General features: G+C 41.3%; 1 protein-coding gene across 2 annotated transcripts in view; it reads left to right on the forward strand.

Moving 5' to 3' along the window:
• The window catches only part of LOC127620829 (DDB1- and CUL4-associated factor 1-like), a 158479-nt gene that overhangs the window by 123919 nt on the left and 21214 nt on the right, over nucleotides 1-13346 (forward strand). For both annotated transcript variants that reach the window (XM_052094086.1, XM_052094085.1), the window contains exons 22-23: nucleotides 8568-8641; nucleotides 8893-8985. In XM_052094086.1, coding sequence (XP_051950046.1) covers nucleotides 8568-8641; nucleotides 8893-8985 — 167 coding nt within the window. The remainder of the gene's footprint in view (nucleotides 1-8567; nucleotides 8642-8892; nucleotides 8986-13346) is intronic.

The following is a 13346-nucleotide window of genomic DNA, read 5'->3' on the forward strand; positions in this document are numbered from 1 at the left end:
TTGTCATTCTGGTGGGTCATATCAGGATGAGCTTTCAGGAAGGGTACCACATGAGGGAGGAGGATGTCTTCCCTGTAACACACAGCGTTGAGTTTCCCTGCAGTGACAACAAGCTCAGTCCGATGATGCTGTGACACACTGCCCCTGACCATGATGGACCCTCCACCTCCAAATTGAGCCTGCTCCAGTGTACAGGCCTCGGTGTAGCGCTCATTCCTTTGATGATAAACGCAACTCCGACCATCACCCCTGGTGAAACAAAACCGTGACTCATCAGTGAAGAGCACTTTTTGCCAGTTCTGTCTGGTGCAGCGAAAGTGGGTTTGTTTCAGTAGGCTACGTTGTTACCGTTGATGTCTGGTAAGGACCTGCCTTACAACAGGCCTACAAGCCCTCAGTCCAGCCTATTGCGGACAGCCTGAGCACTGATAGAGGGATTGTGCATTCCTGGTGTAACTCGGGCAGTGTTGTTGCCATCCTGTACCTCTCCAGCAGGTATGATATTCGGATGTACCGATCCTGTGCAGGTGTTGTTACATGTGGACTGGCACTGCGAGGACGATCAGCTGTCCTTCCTGTAGTGCTGTCTTAGGCATCTCACAGTACAGACATTGCAATTTATTGCCCAGGCCACATCTGCAGTCCTCATGCCTCCATGCAGCATGCCTAAGGCACGTTCACGCAGAGGAGCAGGGACCCATTTTTCTTTTGGTGTTTTTCAGAGTTTTATAACTGTGACCTTAATTGACTACGGTCTGTAAGCTGCTTGTGTCTTAACGACCATTCCACAGGTGCATGTTCATGAATTGTTTACGGTTCATTGAACAAACATGGAAAACATTGTTTAAACCCTTTACAATTCAGATCTGTAAAGTTATTTGTATTTAAAAAAAAACAAAAACAATATGTATTTTAAATACAGTATCCTGTAGTTTTTATATATAAAACAGCAAGTTTTAGCAAAAAATTTATATTTGTTTATAATGTGTGGCACAATTATTGGCACCCTTTTAATTCAATACTTTGTGCAACCTCCCTTTACCATGATAAAAGCTCTGAGTGTTCTCCTATAATGCTCTAAATACTGGTGGACTCTCCTCTTCAGTTCACCCCACAGGTTTTCTATGGGGTTCAGGTCAGGTGAAGGCAGAACCTTGATTTTGTGGTCAGTGAACCATTTTTGTGTTGATTTTGATGTTTGTTTTGGATCATTGTCTTGCTGGAAGATCAAACAGGCAGTCTGGTTTTGATTTATTTTTTTTTTATCTGTTGGTATTTGATAGTCCATGAAGCCATGTATCCAAACAATTGAACACATCACATTCCACAGATCAGAGAGCTGCCCCATCGAGCTATTAGAGAGTCATACAAATTAATCTTTGGCACCTAAATTGCTGAAGGAGACCGTCTCTTGCATGCCATTTAATTTCAAACTAGGGTTTGTAATGACAGAGCTGACCAATAAAGAAGATTCTCCTTTGTTCCACAAACTTAAACCCTCGGTAAGACCAAATGGCCAGGTAACACCTTGTGACCTTAAATGCATAAATATGCAGCCATATCAGGAAACGGAGACTCGTGAAGACCCGAAATCAATATGGACCTAAAACAGGGACATCTCTTTCTCCCCCTCTGTACATTCCAAGGACATTCTCTCTTAGTTCAGCAGAGACTGCATAGACCAAAATAATATACACCATATCTAGCTTTGCTAGATAATTCTGAAAAGTACTCTCTGGCCTGTGATCACTTTTATAACTGCCAAATAAATTATAGCCTGATGTACCTTTTTGTGAAGAGAGTGAAGGACCACCCCAGCAGGTAGTACCGGAGAGTGATGACTAACCACTTGATGGACAGACACTCCTTTTCCACAGTGCTGTACTTAGTTTCCCTCGAGGAGAGCTTATGGCTGATATATAGCACCAGGAGAAATTAGGTGCATGCAAATGTGCGGCTTTAATCTGCGCGAATGCCTGTTGGCACGGTTTCGTCCACTGGACTGGGTCTGGAGCCCCCTTTTTGTGAGACCAGTCAGCGGGGTTGGTGACGTCCGAGTAATTAGGCACAAACCTCCTGTAATAGCCAGCCCCAGGAACTCTCACCCCCTTTTTGGTCTTGGGACTTGGGCAGGTCGCAATCGCCGCAGTTTTGTCAATTTGGGGACACACCTGCCCATGACCCCAGTGGATCTGCAGATACCGTACCTTCATCCATCCAATCACGCACTTCTTGGGGTTTGCTATGAGCCCTGCCCACTGCAGCGATCTCAGGACCACCCTCAGATGCTGCATTCACCCATCCAATCACGGCACGCTGCCAATCATTACTGTAAATGATAATGTCATCTAGATGGGCAGTGGCGTAAGCTGCATGCGATCTGAGGATACAGTCCATGAGACGCTGAAACGTAGCCGGGGTCCCAAACAGAACGGAAGCGTCACAAGTTGGTGCAATCCAAATGGTGTGGAGAAGGCTGTTTATTCACGGGAAATTGGTGTCAAGGGGGTTGGCCAATAACCCTTTGTTAAATCCAATGTCGAATAAAATGTTTGTTCAACCCGGTAAAAGGGAGAGCACGTCTGTAAATTCTTGTTGCAACTTTGCAACCCCTGCAAGCTGGTACGGTGAGCGGTGGTCTCCACAAGTGACCGGAGTTTTGTGATTTAGGTTTTTATTCACCTCCGGCCCAAGCTCCGCCCTCTCCGGATCTACCGTAGCCAACATCACAGGGACCGCCTCCCTCCATATTTGACATGTGCCCCCTTTATCAGTTTGATCCGAGATCCCCCACTCGTCGTGTGACCTCAAAGGGTCCTTGCTTCTTGGCGAGTAATTTGGGTATTGATGTAGGGAGTAATAAGAGTACCTTATCTCCTGGTGCACATTCCCATGGCCGAGCTCCCCGTTATACAGCCGGCTCTTTCATTCTTGAGCTTAGAGCAAATACTCCTGTGTTAGTTTCCCCAAGTTGTGTTTTCCTCCAAGATCAAGAACGTACTGAATTTAATTCTTGCTATCTGAAGGTCCCTCCTCCCAAGCTTCACAGAAGACATCAAGCCCCCCTTGCGGGCGCCACCCATACAGCAGCTGAATGTTGAAAACACTGTGGAGGCTTGCAGGACCTCTCGTACTGCAAATAATAGGGGGTCAAGCCATTTATCCCAATTTCTAGTATCCTCGTACACAAACTTATGTTCATGTTCTGTGGATTCACCAGCTGACATTCACGGCATGCTGCACACCACCTGCGGACATTGCCGCCAATGCCCGGCCAATAAATACGGCCTATTAAGGAGTTCAGAGTCTTCCTTTCCCATAGGTGCCCGCCATCGAATTATAGTGAACCGCCTGGAACACCATTTATGGGCGGTCGGTTTTCCCCAGCTTCAAGGACTGGAAGAGCTGGCGGTACTGATCCAGATTATGACCTACCCGCTGCAGTATGGCCCTCTTCAGGTCATCATAGGCCAGGAGGTTAGCCACCGGCAATTGTTGGGCAGCAAGCTGGGCTTTCCCGGACAACATTTGAAGGAGCCTGGCCGCCCACTGCGGCCAGCCCCAGATCTCGGTGGTCCATTCAAACAGATTGAGGAAGGCCTCTACGTAATCTTCCGCCCCATTTTCAAGAGTGTGTGTGGGGGCGGTTGTCCGGTGTCATGGCCGGGGCTTTCCTCCTGGCTGAGGAGGCTCCGAATTGCATGCCGGTCCTCTGCCTGAGCTCGCAGGATATCAAAGAACTGACGATCTTGGTCCTGGCGAAGCTCAAGCAGGGATTGCTGGTGGGACTGATGTGGGCTGGCGAAGGTCTGGAGGATCTCTGCCAACTGCAGGGGCTCCATGGGGCGTACTTCGATTCCCAGGTTTGGGCACCAGTGTGGAGAAGGTTCAAGGAAGGAGGGTCCAGGACACAGGTTCTCTCAAGGTCAGTCACTTTATTAAACAAACACAGGCTCCGTGGCCACACAGTGAATTAATCTTTACAACAATCAGGCTTCATGGCCATACAGTGAATTCATCTTTAGATACACATACTTGTGTTCAGGCTTGCTCTCGGTCTCATCTGGTGGTGGCGTGGCCATTTATATGCCACTCTGCCCACTCACTGGAATTAGAGACAGGTGTTGGACATAATTTAGCTCAGGTGTAAGCGCCCTTATCACTTTCTCTCTCTCCGGATGGGCGCTTGACCACGCCCCCGCTGACACACTCACCTACACTTATCGTATCGCTTTTGAAGATATGGTTTAAACCACTGGAGTTGAATTGAAAGGACCAACAGAGCTGAGATTCTTCTAAAAATCTGTATTTTTTTGGTCAGCAGAAGAAAGTCATACACATCTGGGATGGCATGAGTATATGATTTGAATTTTCATTTTTGGATGAATTATCCATTTATATAAGAGACAAATCGACAGATTATACGAGATGTTTGGCAACATATATTTTCCTTTTATTAATTTTAGCTGATACTAGATCAGCTTGAGAGCATCTCTCCACTCACTGCCATGTCTTCCCTCAGTTGATAATGGCGGTGACAGTGGTTGTTAATAATGGTGTTGATGTGTAGATGTGTAAAGTCTTATAACTGATGCTAGTGCTGGGCAGCAGGTGATTTCTCTTTCCCTCATTAGTGCTCTTCAGAATGTTGGCAGTAAGACATTTCACATGATGGTTGAACTGCTCCATGGTACTTTTTTATAAAGCAAATTCTCATGTAAAATTAAAATGGGTCACATGCACAATAATATCGATGGAAGCCTGAATTAATCGCGCACGTAAGCCACTCTGTGTTTGTCACGAGAGCTCATATTTAAGGAGTGCCTGGTTGATGTACTCGCACCGATCCTGGTCTGGAGCTTGTGTATTGCGGGAAGCCCGGTTGACACTCACACACAGATAGCAGAGCGCAGTTTGTTTTCACAGACCCTGCGCACATCCTTGTCCCACATGAAAAGCGTATTTGTTGCTCATATAGTGAAATTTATGTAAAAAGGTTGCTTCATCACCTGACGGAAATGCGTACAAAAGTGGCTGACATGAGAGCACTAAATAAAGGTGCATCTTTATGTCTGTATCAATATTTATGCATTGTATCAATAACATTGGATTGTTGGTTATTGGATCGATGCATCAATCAAGATCGATGGATCGTTACACCCCTTAATGCACCAATTACAACAAAGAATTTCCAGTTTCACAAAACAGCATGGGATACAGGTAAAGCAATGCTAACACGATAGTAGATTATAGACTTCTGAAGCAGCAATAGTGCCAATAGGATTAATAATCCACTCTGACCAGCAAAAAGGGTACTTATTAATACATAATTTGGGGTTAAGCCACTCAAGGCAACATTTATATAAATGTCCAAATTAAATTGTCACTTTTGTCCATACCGAGTGTAAATGTGAGATAACAGGGTGTAACTTCACTTCTCTGATAAGTTTGATAGAAAGACTTTGTAATGGCAACTTCCTGTTCAATACAAAACCAGAGAGGGTCTCTCTCAGGTGGAAGCAACCAATGAGCCAGATGTCTGAGACCGAATGCATAATAATAAAACAAAATCTTGGATAGACTTAGCCCACCTTTATCAATCGGCCTATGCATCTTACTGAAATGTAATCTGGGACATTTCCCATTCCAAATTAAGGACTTTGCTATGTTAACATATTGCTTGAAATAAGAGATGGGGACATCTATAGGGAGTGACTGTAGCAGGTAGTTGAATTTTGGAATACAATTCATTTTAATAACATTAACCATCCCATTCATCAATAAATGTAATGAGGCCCACCTTTCCACATCGCTCAAACCTTTTTATTAAGGGGTCAAAATTAATTTACTAAATCTTTATATTTAATGCCCTGTTTGGGCCACTGGAAGGTCCCCGTCTGAAAAGCCGTTATTGGGCAGTATGCTGTTAGAGACAAAGCTTCGGATTTAGATCAAATATCTCAATCATGAGAATTTAGAAAATGAATTAATAATTCTGTGGAGGCAAGGCATAAATCTAGTAGGGTCAAAGATGAATAATAAAATACCATCTGCGTAAAGCAGAAGCATATACGCCACACCTCCCGCCATCACCCCTGGAAAATCATCCTCTTCATCGTGGCTGCTAATGGTTTCAGGGCAAGACAGAACAATAATGGGTAAAGATGGCAACCCTGCCGGGTGCCCCTATCCCACTGTAAAGTAATCTGAAATTAATCAATTTGTTTGTACTGCCGCTACCGGGTGTCTATAATGTAACTTAATCCATCCAATAAACATACTCCCAAACCCATGCATTTCCAAAATCTTAAAAAGATTATCCCAAGTTCTACTAGGTGAGATGGCTGTGACCGGAATCTGATCATTCGCCACTGACCACATGATATTGATGAATCTCCTAATGTTATCAGAAGAGCTGCGGCCCGAATAAATATTTGTTCTTTTTTAAGAATCAGACTAATTCGGGCATGTGTCATGGTTGGCAGAAGCTTTCCATTCTTTAATGATTCCATATAAACTTCGAACAAAAGTGGGGACAGTTCTGTAGCATAAGATCTAAAAAATTCAGCAGCAACTATATGATTTCTTTTTCTCTGTATATTGATCTTCGTTGATGTAAGTTTCTTGCATTCCTTGAATTGATCAAATTTTTCTTGTTGAATTTGCAAAGTCTGGGAACAAGAAAATGCTGTGGTTTTTCCAAGAAAGCCTTTCTTTACTTCTCGCCTTGTGTAACACAAGATCTTTATTGGATTATCTCAGAAATTTGGCCAGAATTGATTGGGGTCTATCTCCCTCAGCGGATCTGCGAGCCGGGACTCTGTGAGCTCGCTCGATTTCCAGCTTATGGCCTGTTATGTCGAGCAGACTCTGGAAGAGCTCATCTAGGAACTTCACCATATCTCTGCCTTCCTCGTTCTCAGGAATTCCAACAATTCAGACATTGTTTCACGGATTATGATTTTCAAGATCTTCCAGCTTTTCCCAAACACGTTCCAAATCTACATTGGTTGCTAGCAGATTATCAGCTAATTCCCTTTCCGATGACTCCAGATAATTGATCTGTATCTCGACCTACCCCGATTCTTGTAACCAACTCAGAGAATTTCGCCTCCCTCACTGTAATCGATCAACGTATTATAGCAAGGTCCTCCAGGTCCACTACAACTTTCACCAGCTTTACAGACATACATGCCAGTTGCCGTTGAATTTCTCCCGCCGCACAGTCCAAACAGAGTCCCTGGTCTGCGGCCCTGTCTGAGGTATCAGCTTGAGCATGTGAGTGTCTTTTAATATCTCCAGAGCCCAAGGATTTTGAATTCTTAGACATGTTGACTTAGAACAGTTATGTAGCAGGGTGTATTGAATCACACTGGTTTGATACAAAAATAATTAAAAACTAGCCAATTGTGCAGAGCTCGCCCGTTCACACGTCCGACCCTTGCATGGCGCCTCATGACTCCAAAAGGCTACTATTTGTATAAATGTAAATAAATAATACATTATTTTAAATAAATATGTAGTCTGTACTGTATGTGCCTTGTGCTAAAAACTGAAGTAGCACTCAGCCTGCTGTCATCTGCTACAAACGGAGCGCACAATTCTCATGATAGTGTTTCCAATGTTTGAGACGAGGATCTCTAAATGGTAGGAGCATTTTTTGTCTTTATGCCTGCACAACATCTCCATACATTCAAAAGCACTCTCATCTCTCTCAGCTTTTGCTGTTATATAATCTCACTAGGACATAACTTGATTTTAATTTGTGTGCTGAATATTTATGTAATGACATTATTACATTGGACTGTATCAGTTTTTGGTATTGGAGCATTTTTACGAGCACATGTACGAGTACATGAGCGTGGTATCGGGCCCAATTCTGATACCAGTATTGTTATAGGGACATCCCTACTCTCCACCCCATGTTGTCCAAACCAGTGCCGTTCGTTTGTGCTCCGTTTGTGCCGCTAAAAGAAACATTTTATCTACTTCCCTGAATTTCTTAGAAATAAGAATTTGAATTTGAGAGCAGTGACATCACTATTAATTCCATTTCATCCAAATCACTCCAAACCTTTCATTTGTGCTCCGTTTGTGCCGTTGAAAGAAACTAAATGTTTTCATTTATTTGTATTTAACAAGATAGCTGTTGGGAGCCATGAAGTCATTCAGGCTACACCCCATGTCAATCACTCTTATCTGTCTCCATCGTTTGTTCTCGCTTGGTGCTGCTGGTTTGTGCCATGTTTGGTATCGTTAAAACATTTATTGTTGGCAATGACTTAATCTTTCACCCCATCAAACGGCAAATGCAACAATGAAAATGGTTTGTGTTTGTACTGCTGCAGCCCTCTTGATCTGAAACGTATCATTCCTCTGTTAAATTATGCTGCTTGCTGTATATGATATCTGTTCTTTTTTATTTATTTATTTTTCTTTCTGAGACTGGTGTAACCCTTTGCATGCTATAATTTACAATGCATCTCAGTTCATTTCAAGGGTGTTGAGAGTTATTTCAAACTTTTGAGTTCACATAGATCTTGATTATGGGTTGTTTGCTTTCTCAGCCACCATTGATGTGAAGAGGAACATCTTTGACCTGTGCACAGACTCTAAAGACTGCTATCTGGCTGTCATTGAGGTACATTGAGCTGTTATTTTGAAGGATATGACTGATTATGTAGTTGTTGTAGAATCAGAGTTTGACTGGTTATTTTCAGTGTTGATCAATATTTATAAATATTACTAAACATTGAAAAATACAATAGAACGGTTTCATAACAGTTTAAAATTGAGTTCCACAAGAAACATGTTTAATTGTTCAAGTTCACAGATTTGTCTTCAGTGACACTAGAACTGACATATATTGTTCTATGTAAATGTGTGTAACAGAATCAGGACTCAGTAAATATGGACACGGTGTGTCGGCTGTATGAAGTCGGTCGCCAGAGACTTGCTGAGGAGGAAGAGGATGAAGAAGATCAGGTGAGATTTATGCAAACACTCCTGTTGTATCCTAAACAATTCATACAGTTGTGTTTTTCGTTGGTTTGTTTTTAGTTGCAGAAAATTAGAAGGTTTAGGGTATGTTTTTTGCACAGAATAGTTAACTAGAACTAACATAGTTGACACTTACAAGTCAAGTAATTTATATTTGCATGGCGCTTTTCACAACACACGTCTTTTCAAAGAAGCTTTACAAAAAAAAATTCTGTAACAACAAAGGAAGCTGTCTTTAGTGTCTGTAGTGTCTAAGTCTTCATTGTGTGGTTAGATGAAAATCGTGATTGTAGATTATGCCTTAAAAATATAATTTGTGTTTACACTAGGTATGCACCTATACCACTTTTTCTCTTCCGATTCCAAAACTGGAAATCTCCGTATCGCCTGATCCGATACCAGTAGTGTTGTCAAAAATACGGTACTCCGGTACCAAGTCGGTCCTGAAACAAAAATTTTTGTACGATACCAGAATTTCTGAAGGTACCAGAGTACCGAGTACCGGGTCTACCCGGTACCCATGCAGAGTCGGGAACTTTTGAACGCTAACAACAAGCAAAAGATGATGACAAGCAAAGCTGCTGCGGAGTCTCAACTGTATTTGAGGCTGATGAAAAGGGAAACATCCTAGATCAGCAAAAACCTATTTGTAAACGGTGCTTTTGCCATTTTCTGACGAAAGGAGGAAACGCATCAAACTTAATAAAGCACCTGAAAGACAAGACACCCGGATTAATTCAAGCAACCAAAGCAGGTTAGTTTAAAACTACAGGTGCTGGTCATATAATTAGAATATCATAAAGTTTATTTATTTCAGTAATTACATTCAAAAAGTGAAACTTGGATAATGTATACATTCATTACACACAGACTGATATATTTCAAATGTTTATTTCATTTAATTGCGATGATTAAAACTGACAACTAATGAAAATCCCAAATTCAGTATCTCTGAAAATTAGAATGTTTCTGGAGTCGATCAGTCTGTGGCACTGCTCGGGTGTTATGAGAGCCCAGGTTGCTCTGATAATGGCCTTCAGCTCTTCTGCATTGTTGGGTCTGGCGTATCGCATCTTCCTCTTCACAATACCCCATAGATTTTCTATAGGGTTATGGTCAGGCGAGTTTGCCTGCCAATTAAGAACAGGGATACCATGGTCCATAAACCAGGTACTGGTAGCTTTGGCACTATGTGCAGGTGCCAAGTCCTGTTGGAAAATGAAATCTGCATCTCCATAAAGTTGGTCAGCAGCAGGAAGCATGAAGTGCTCTAAAACTTCCTGGTAGACTGCTGCGTTGACCTTGGACCTCAGAAAACACAGTGGACCAACACCAGCAGATGACATGGCACCCAAACCATCACTGACTGTGGAAACTTTACACTGGACTTCAAGCAACGTGGATTCTGTGCCTCTCCTCTCTTCCTCCAGACTCTGGGACCTTGATTTTCATCAGAGAGCATAACTTTGGACCACTCAGCAGCAGTCCAGTCCTTTTTGTGTTCTGACGCGGTGTCTTGTTCAAGAGTGGCTTGACACAAGGAATGCGACAGCTGAAACCCATGTCTTGCATACGTCTGTGCGTGGTGGTTCTTGAAGCACTGACTCCAGCTGCAGTCCACTCTTTGTGAATCTCCCCCACATTTTTTAATAGGTTTTGTTTCACAATCCTCTCCAGGGCGCGGTTATCCCTATTGCTTGAACACTTTTTTCTACCACATCTTTTCCGTCCCTTCGCCTCTCTATTAATGTGTTGGACACAGAGCTCTGTTAACAGCCAGCCTCAATGACCTTTTGTGTCTTGCCCTCATTGTGCAAGGTGTCAATGGTTGTCTTTTGGACAGCTGTCAAGTCAGCAGTCTTCCCCATGATTGTGTAGCCCACAGAACTAGACTGAGAGACCATTTAAAGGCCTTTGCAGGTGTTTTGAGTTAATTAGCTGATTAGTGTGGCACCCGGTGTCTTCAATATTGAACCTTTTCACAATATTCAAATTTTCGGAGATACTGATTTTGGGGTTTTTCATTAGTTGTCCGTTATAATCATAAAAATTAAAAGGAATGAACACTTGAAATATATCAGTCTGTGTGGAATGAATGTATACATTATCCAAGTTTCACTTTTTGAATGGAATTACTGAAATAAATCAACTTTTTGATGATATTGTAATTATATGACCAGCACCTGTATATCATTTGCATTAGGGCTGAAACGATTAGTCGACATTATCAACAACGTCGAAAATAAAAAAATGACGAGATACATTTTCATTGTCGAATAATCGTTTGATCTCATTTAACGTTAAATTAAAAAAAAAAAATAATAAACTAATGACGCGCGAGAGCAGCACTGCAGTTAACGCCTGATGGAGGAGAGGAATAATTACACTGATCACAGTCCAGATGCACTCTAAACTTTCACAGCTTCATTTTATGTAGATCCCAAAGTATTAGGGAATTATAAAAATAAAAAAAAAGTAAATTCAGAAGCACTCTCGTTGTGGATTAAGCGGAGCCGGAGCTCTTTAAAGGAAACATTACGTTACGTTACATTGCGTTACGAATGCAGTTAGATTTAATGTGCTATAGCTTTATTAAAGTTCAAATAATACAGAAGCAGGTCATGATTATAACTTTAAACTCATAAACTGGCATTTCTCTTTGTGGGAAGCGCCTCTTCAATGAGTTGCGCGAATGTCCCGATCTAAGGGGGAGAGATTGATACTGCACCCGGCTGAGAGAGACTCTGCCTCGGGGACGCTCACCCCTGAGCGCGCACACTTATTGCAGATTAGAACACGATTGCTCGTGACTTATTTAATCATAATATGTGTCACTGTGCATTTCTTATCGTGAAGAAAAATGGCAATATGCAGCTTTATTAATACGAGAGTACTTTGCACATTAGTTTGGAAATTGTTTTTTATTCAGTATGCTTATTTAGTTTTTTTTTTAGTACTTGGTAAAAACTTAAAGTAAAAGTTGCAAAAGTTGATGCAAATCTTATACAAGTGTTCAAAAATACTTTAAGCATACATTGTACGGTCAAAAATAATATATTTAAATTAATGTGTTGCTCAATGGCATATTTCTGTTCGTAGTTATGCTGCTAATGTTTTGTTAACTTTGTTAATAAAAGAGTGTTGTTTAGTAACCTGTTTTTGCTTTGGTATCGAGTACCGTGAAATTTCACTGTTATTGGTACCGACTACTGAAATTTTGGTACTGTGACAACACTAGATACCAGTGTTGTTTTTTTGCATAATCAGTTTAGAATATCTTTGCAATATTGTGTGGAAATAATTGGGAGTACTCTTTAATATGTAAAGAAGCACAAACCTCTAACTACCCATTATCTCAATATAAATGTATAGCTTATTAAGAAACACTTTATTATTAATTAGTATACTGGATAATGTAGCAGCAAAATTAACAGTAATTCCAGTCTTCAAGTATTCAGTAGAAAGAAACCAGTGTTTTATTAAACAAAAGGATTTTGAATGACCTGTAATATTAATAACTAGAGGTCTTTTGAAGTCCATCCTGAATAAACTGCAGAAGTGCATACAGATGCATTGTCCTTTCTTATTTGGCTGATAAAGGCTGGATGTTTGTAGCAGTTAATTTCCACTCTTCAAAAGAAGTAAACTTGTATCCTGACCTCTGAGTAACACCAAAAGCATAAATTTAAATTGTAGCAACACCACCTGCTCGTCCCTTCAGGCAAGGCTCATGTTTATAACAAGGACCTGGGGGAATAGACTCATTTAAACAAATATATTCATTCGGGTTGAGCCATGTTTCTGTCAAACAGATCCAATCCAAACTATAGTGCTTTGGCTGAAACTATCAAATGTTTAATTGCCAAACCTTTATAAGATCTTAAATTGTTTTCTTTTTTAGTTTAACATCAATAATTTTATTCTAAATGCTTAATGAGGGCTTTGTGTTTGGGAAACAGACACAGTCTTTATACAGTCAGGTCCATAAATATTGGGACATCGACACAATTCTAATCTTTTTGTCTCTATACACCACCACAATGGATTTGAAATAGAACTAACAAGATGTGCTTTAACTGCAGACTTACAGCTTTAATTTGAGGGTATTTACATCCAAATCAGGTGAACGGTGTAGGAATTACAACAGTTTGTATATGTGCCTCCCACTTTTTAAGGGACCAAAAGTAATGGGACAATTGGCTACTCAGCTGTTCCATGGCCAGTGTTATTCCCTCATTATCCCATTTACAAGGAGCAGATAAAAGGTCCAGAGTTCATTTCAAGTGTGCTATTTGCATTTGGAATCTGTTGCTGTCAACTCTTAATATGAGATCCAAAGAGCTGTC

Source organism: Xyrauchen texanus, chromosome 27 (genome assembly GCF_025860055.1).
Source record: "Xyrauchen texanus isolate HMW12.3.18 chromosome 27, RBS_HiC_50CHRs, whole genome shotgun sequence".
Taxonomy (NCBI): Eukaryota; Metazoa; Chordata; class Actinopteri; order Cypriniformes; family Catostomidae; genus Xyrauchen; species Xyrauchen texanus.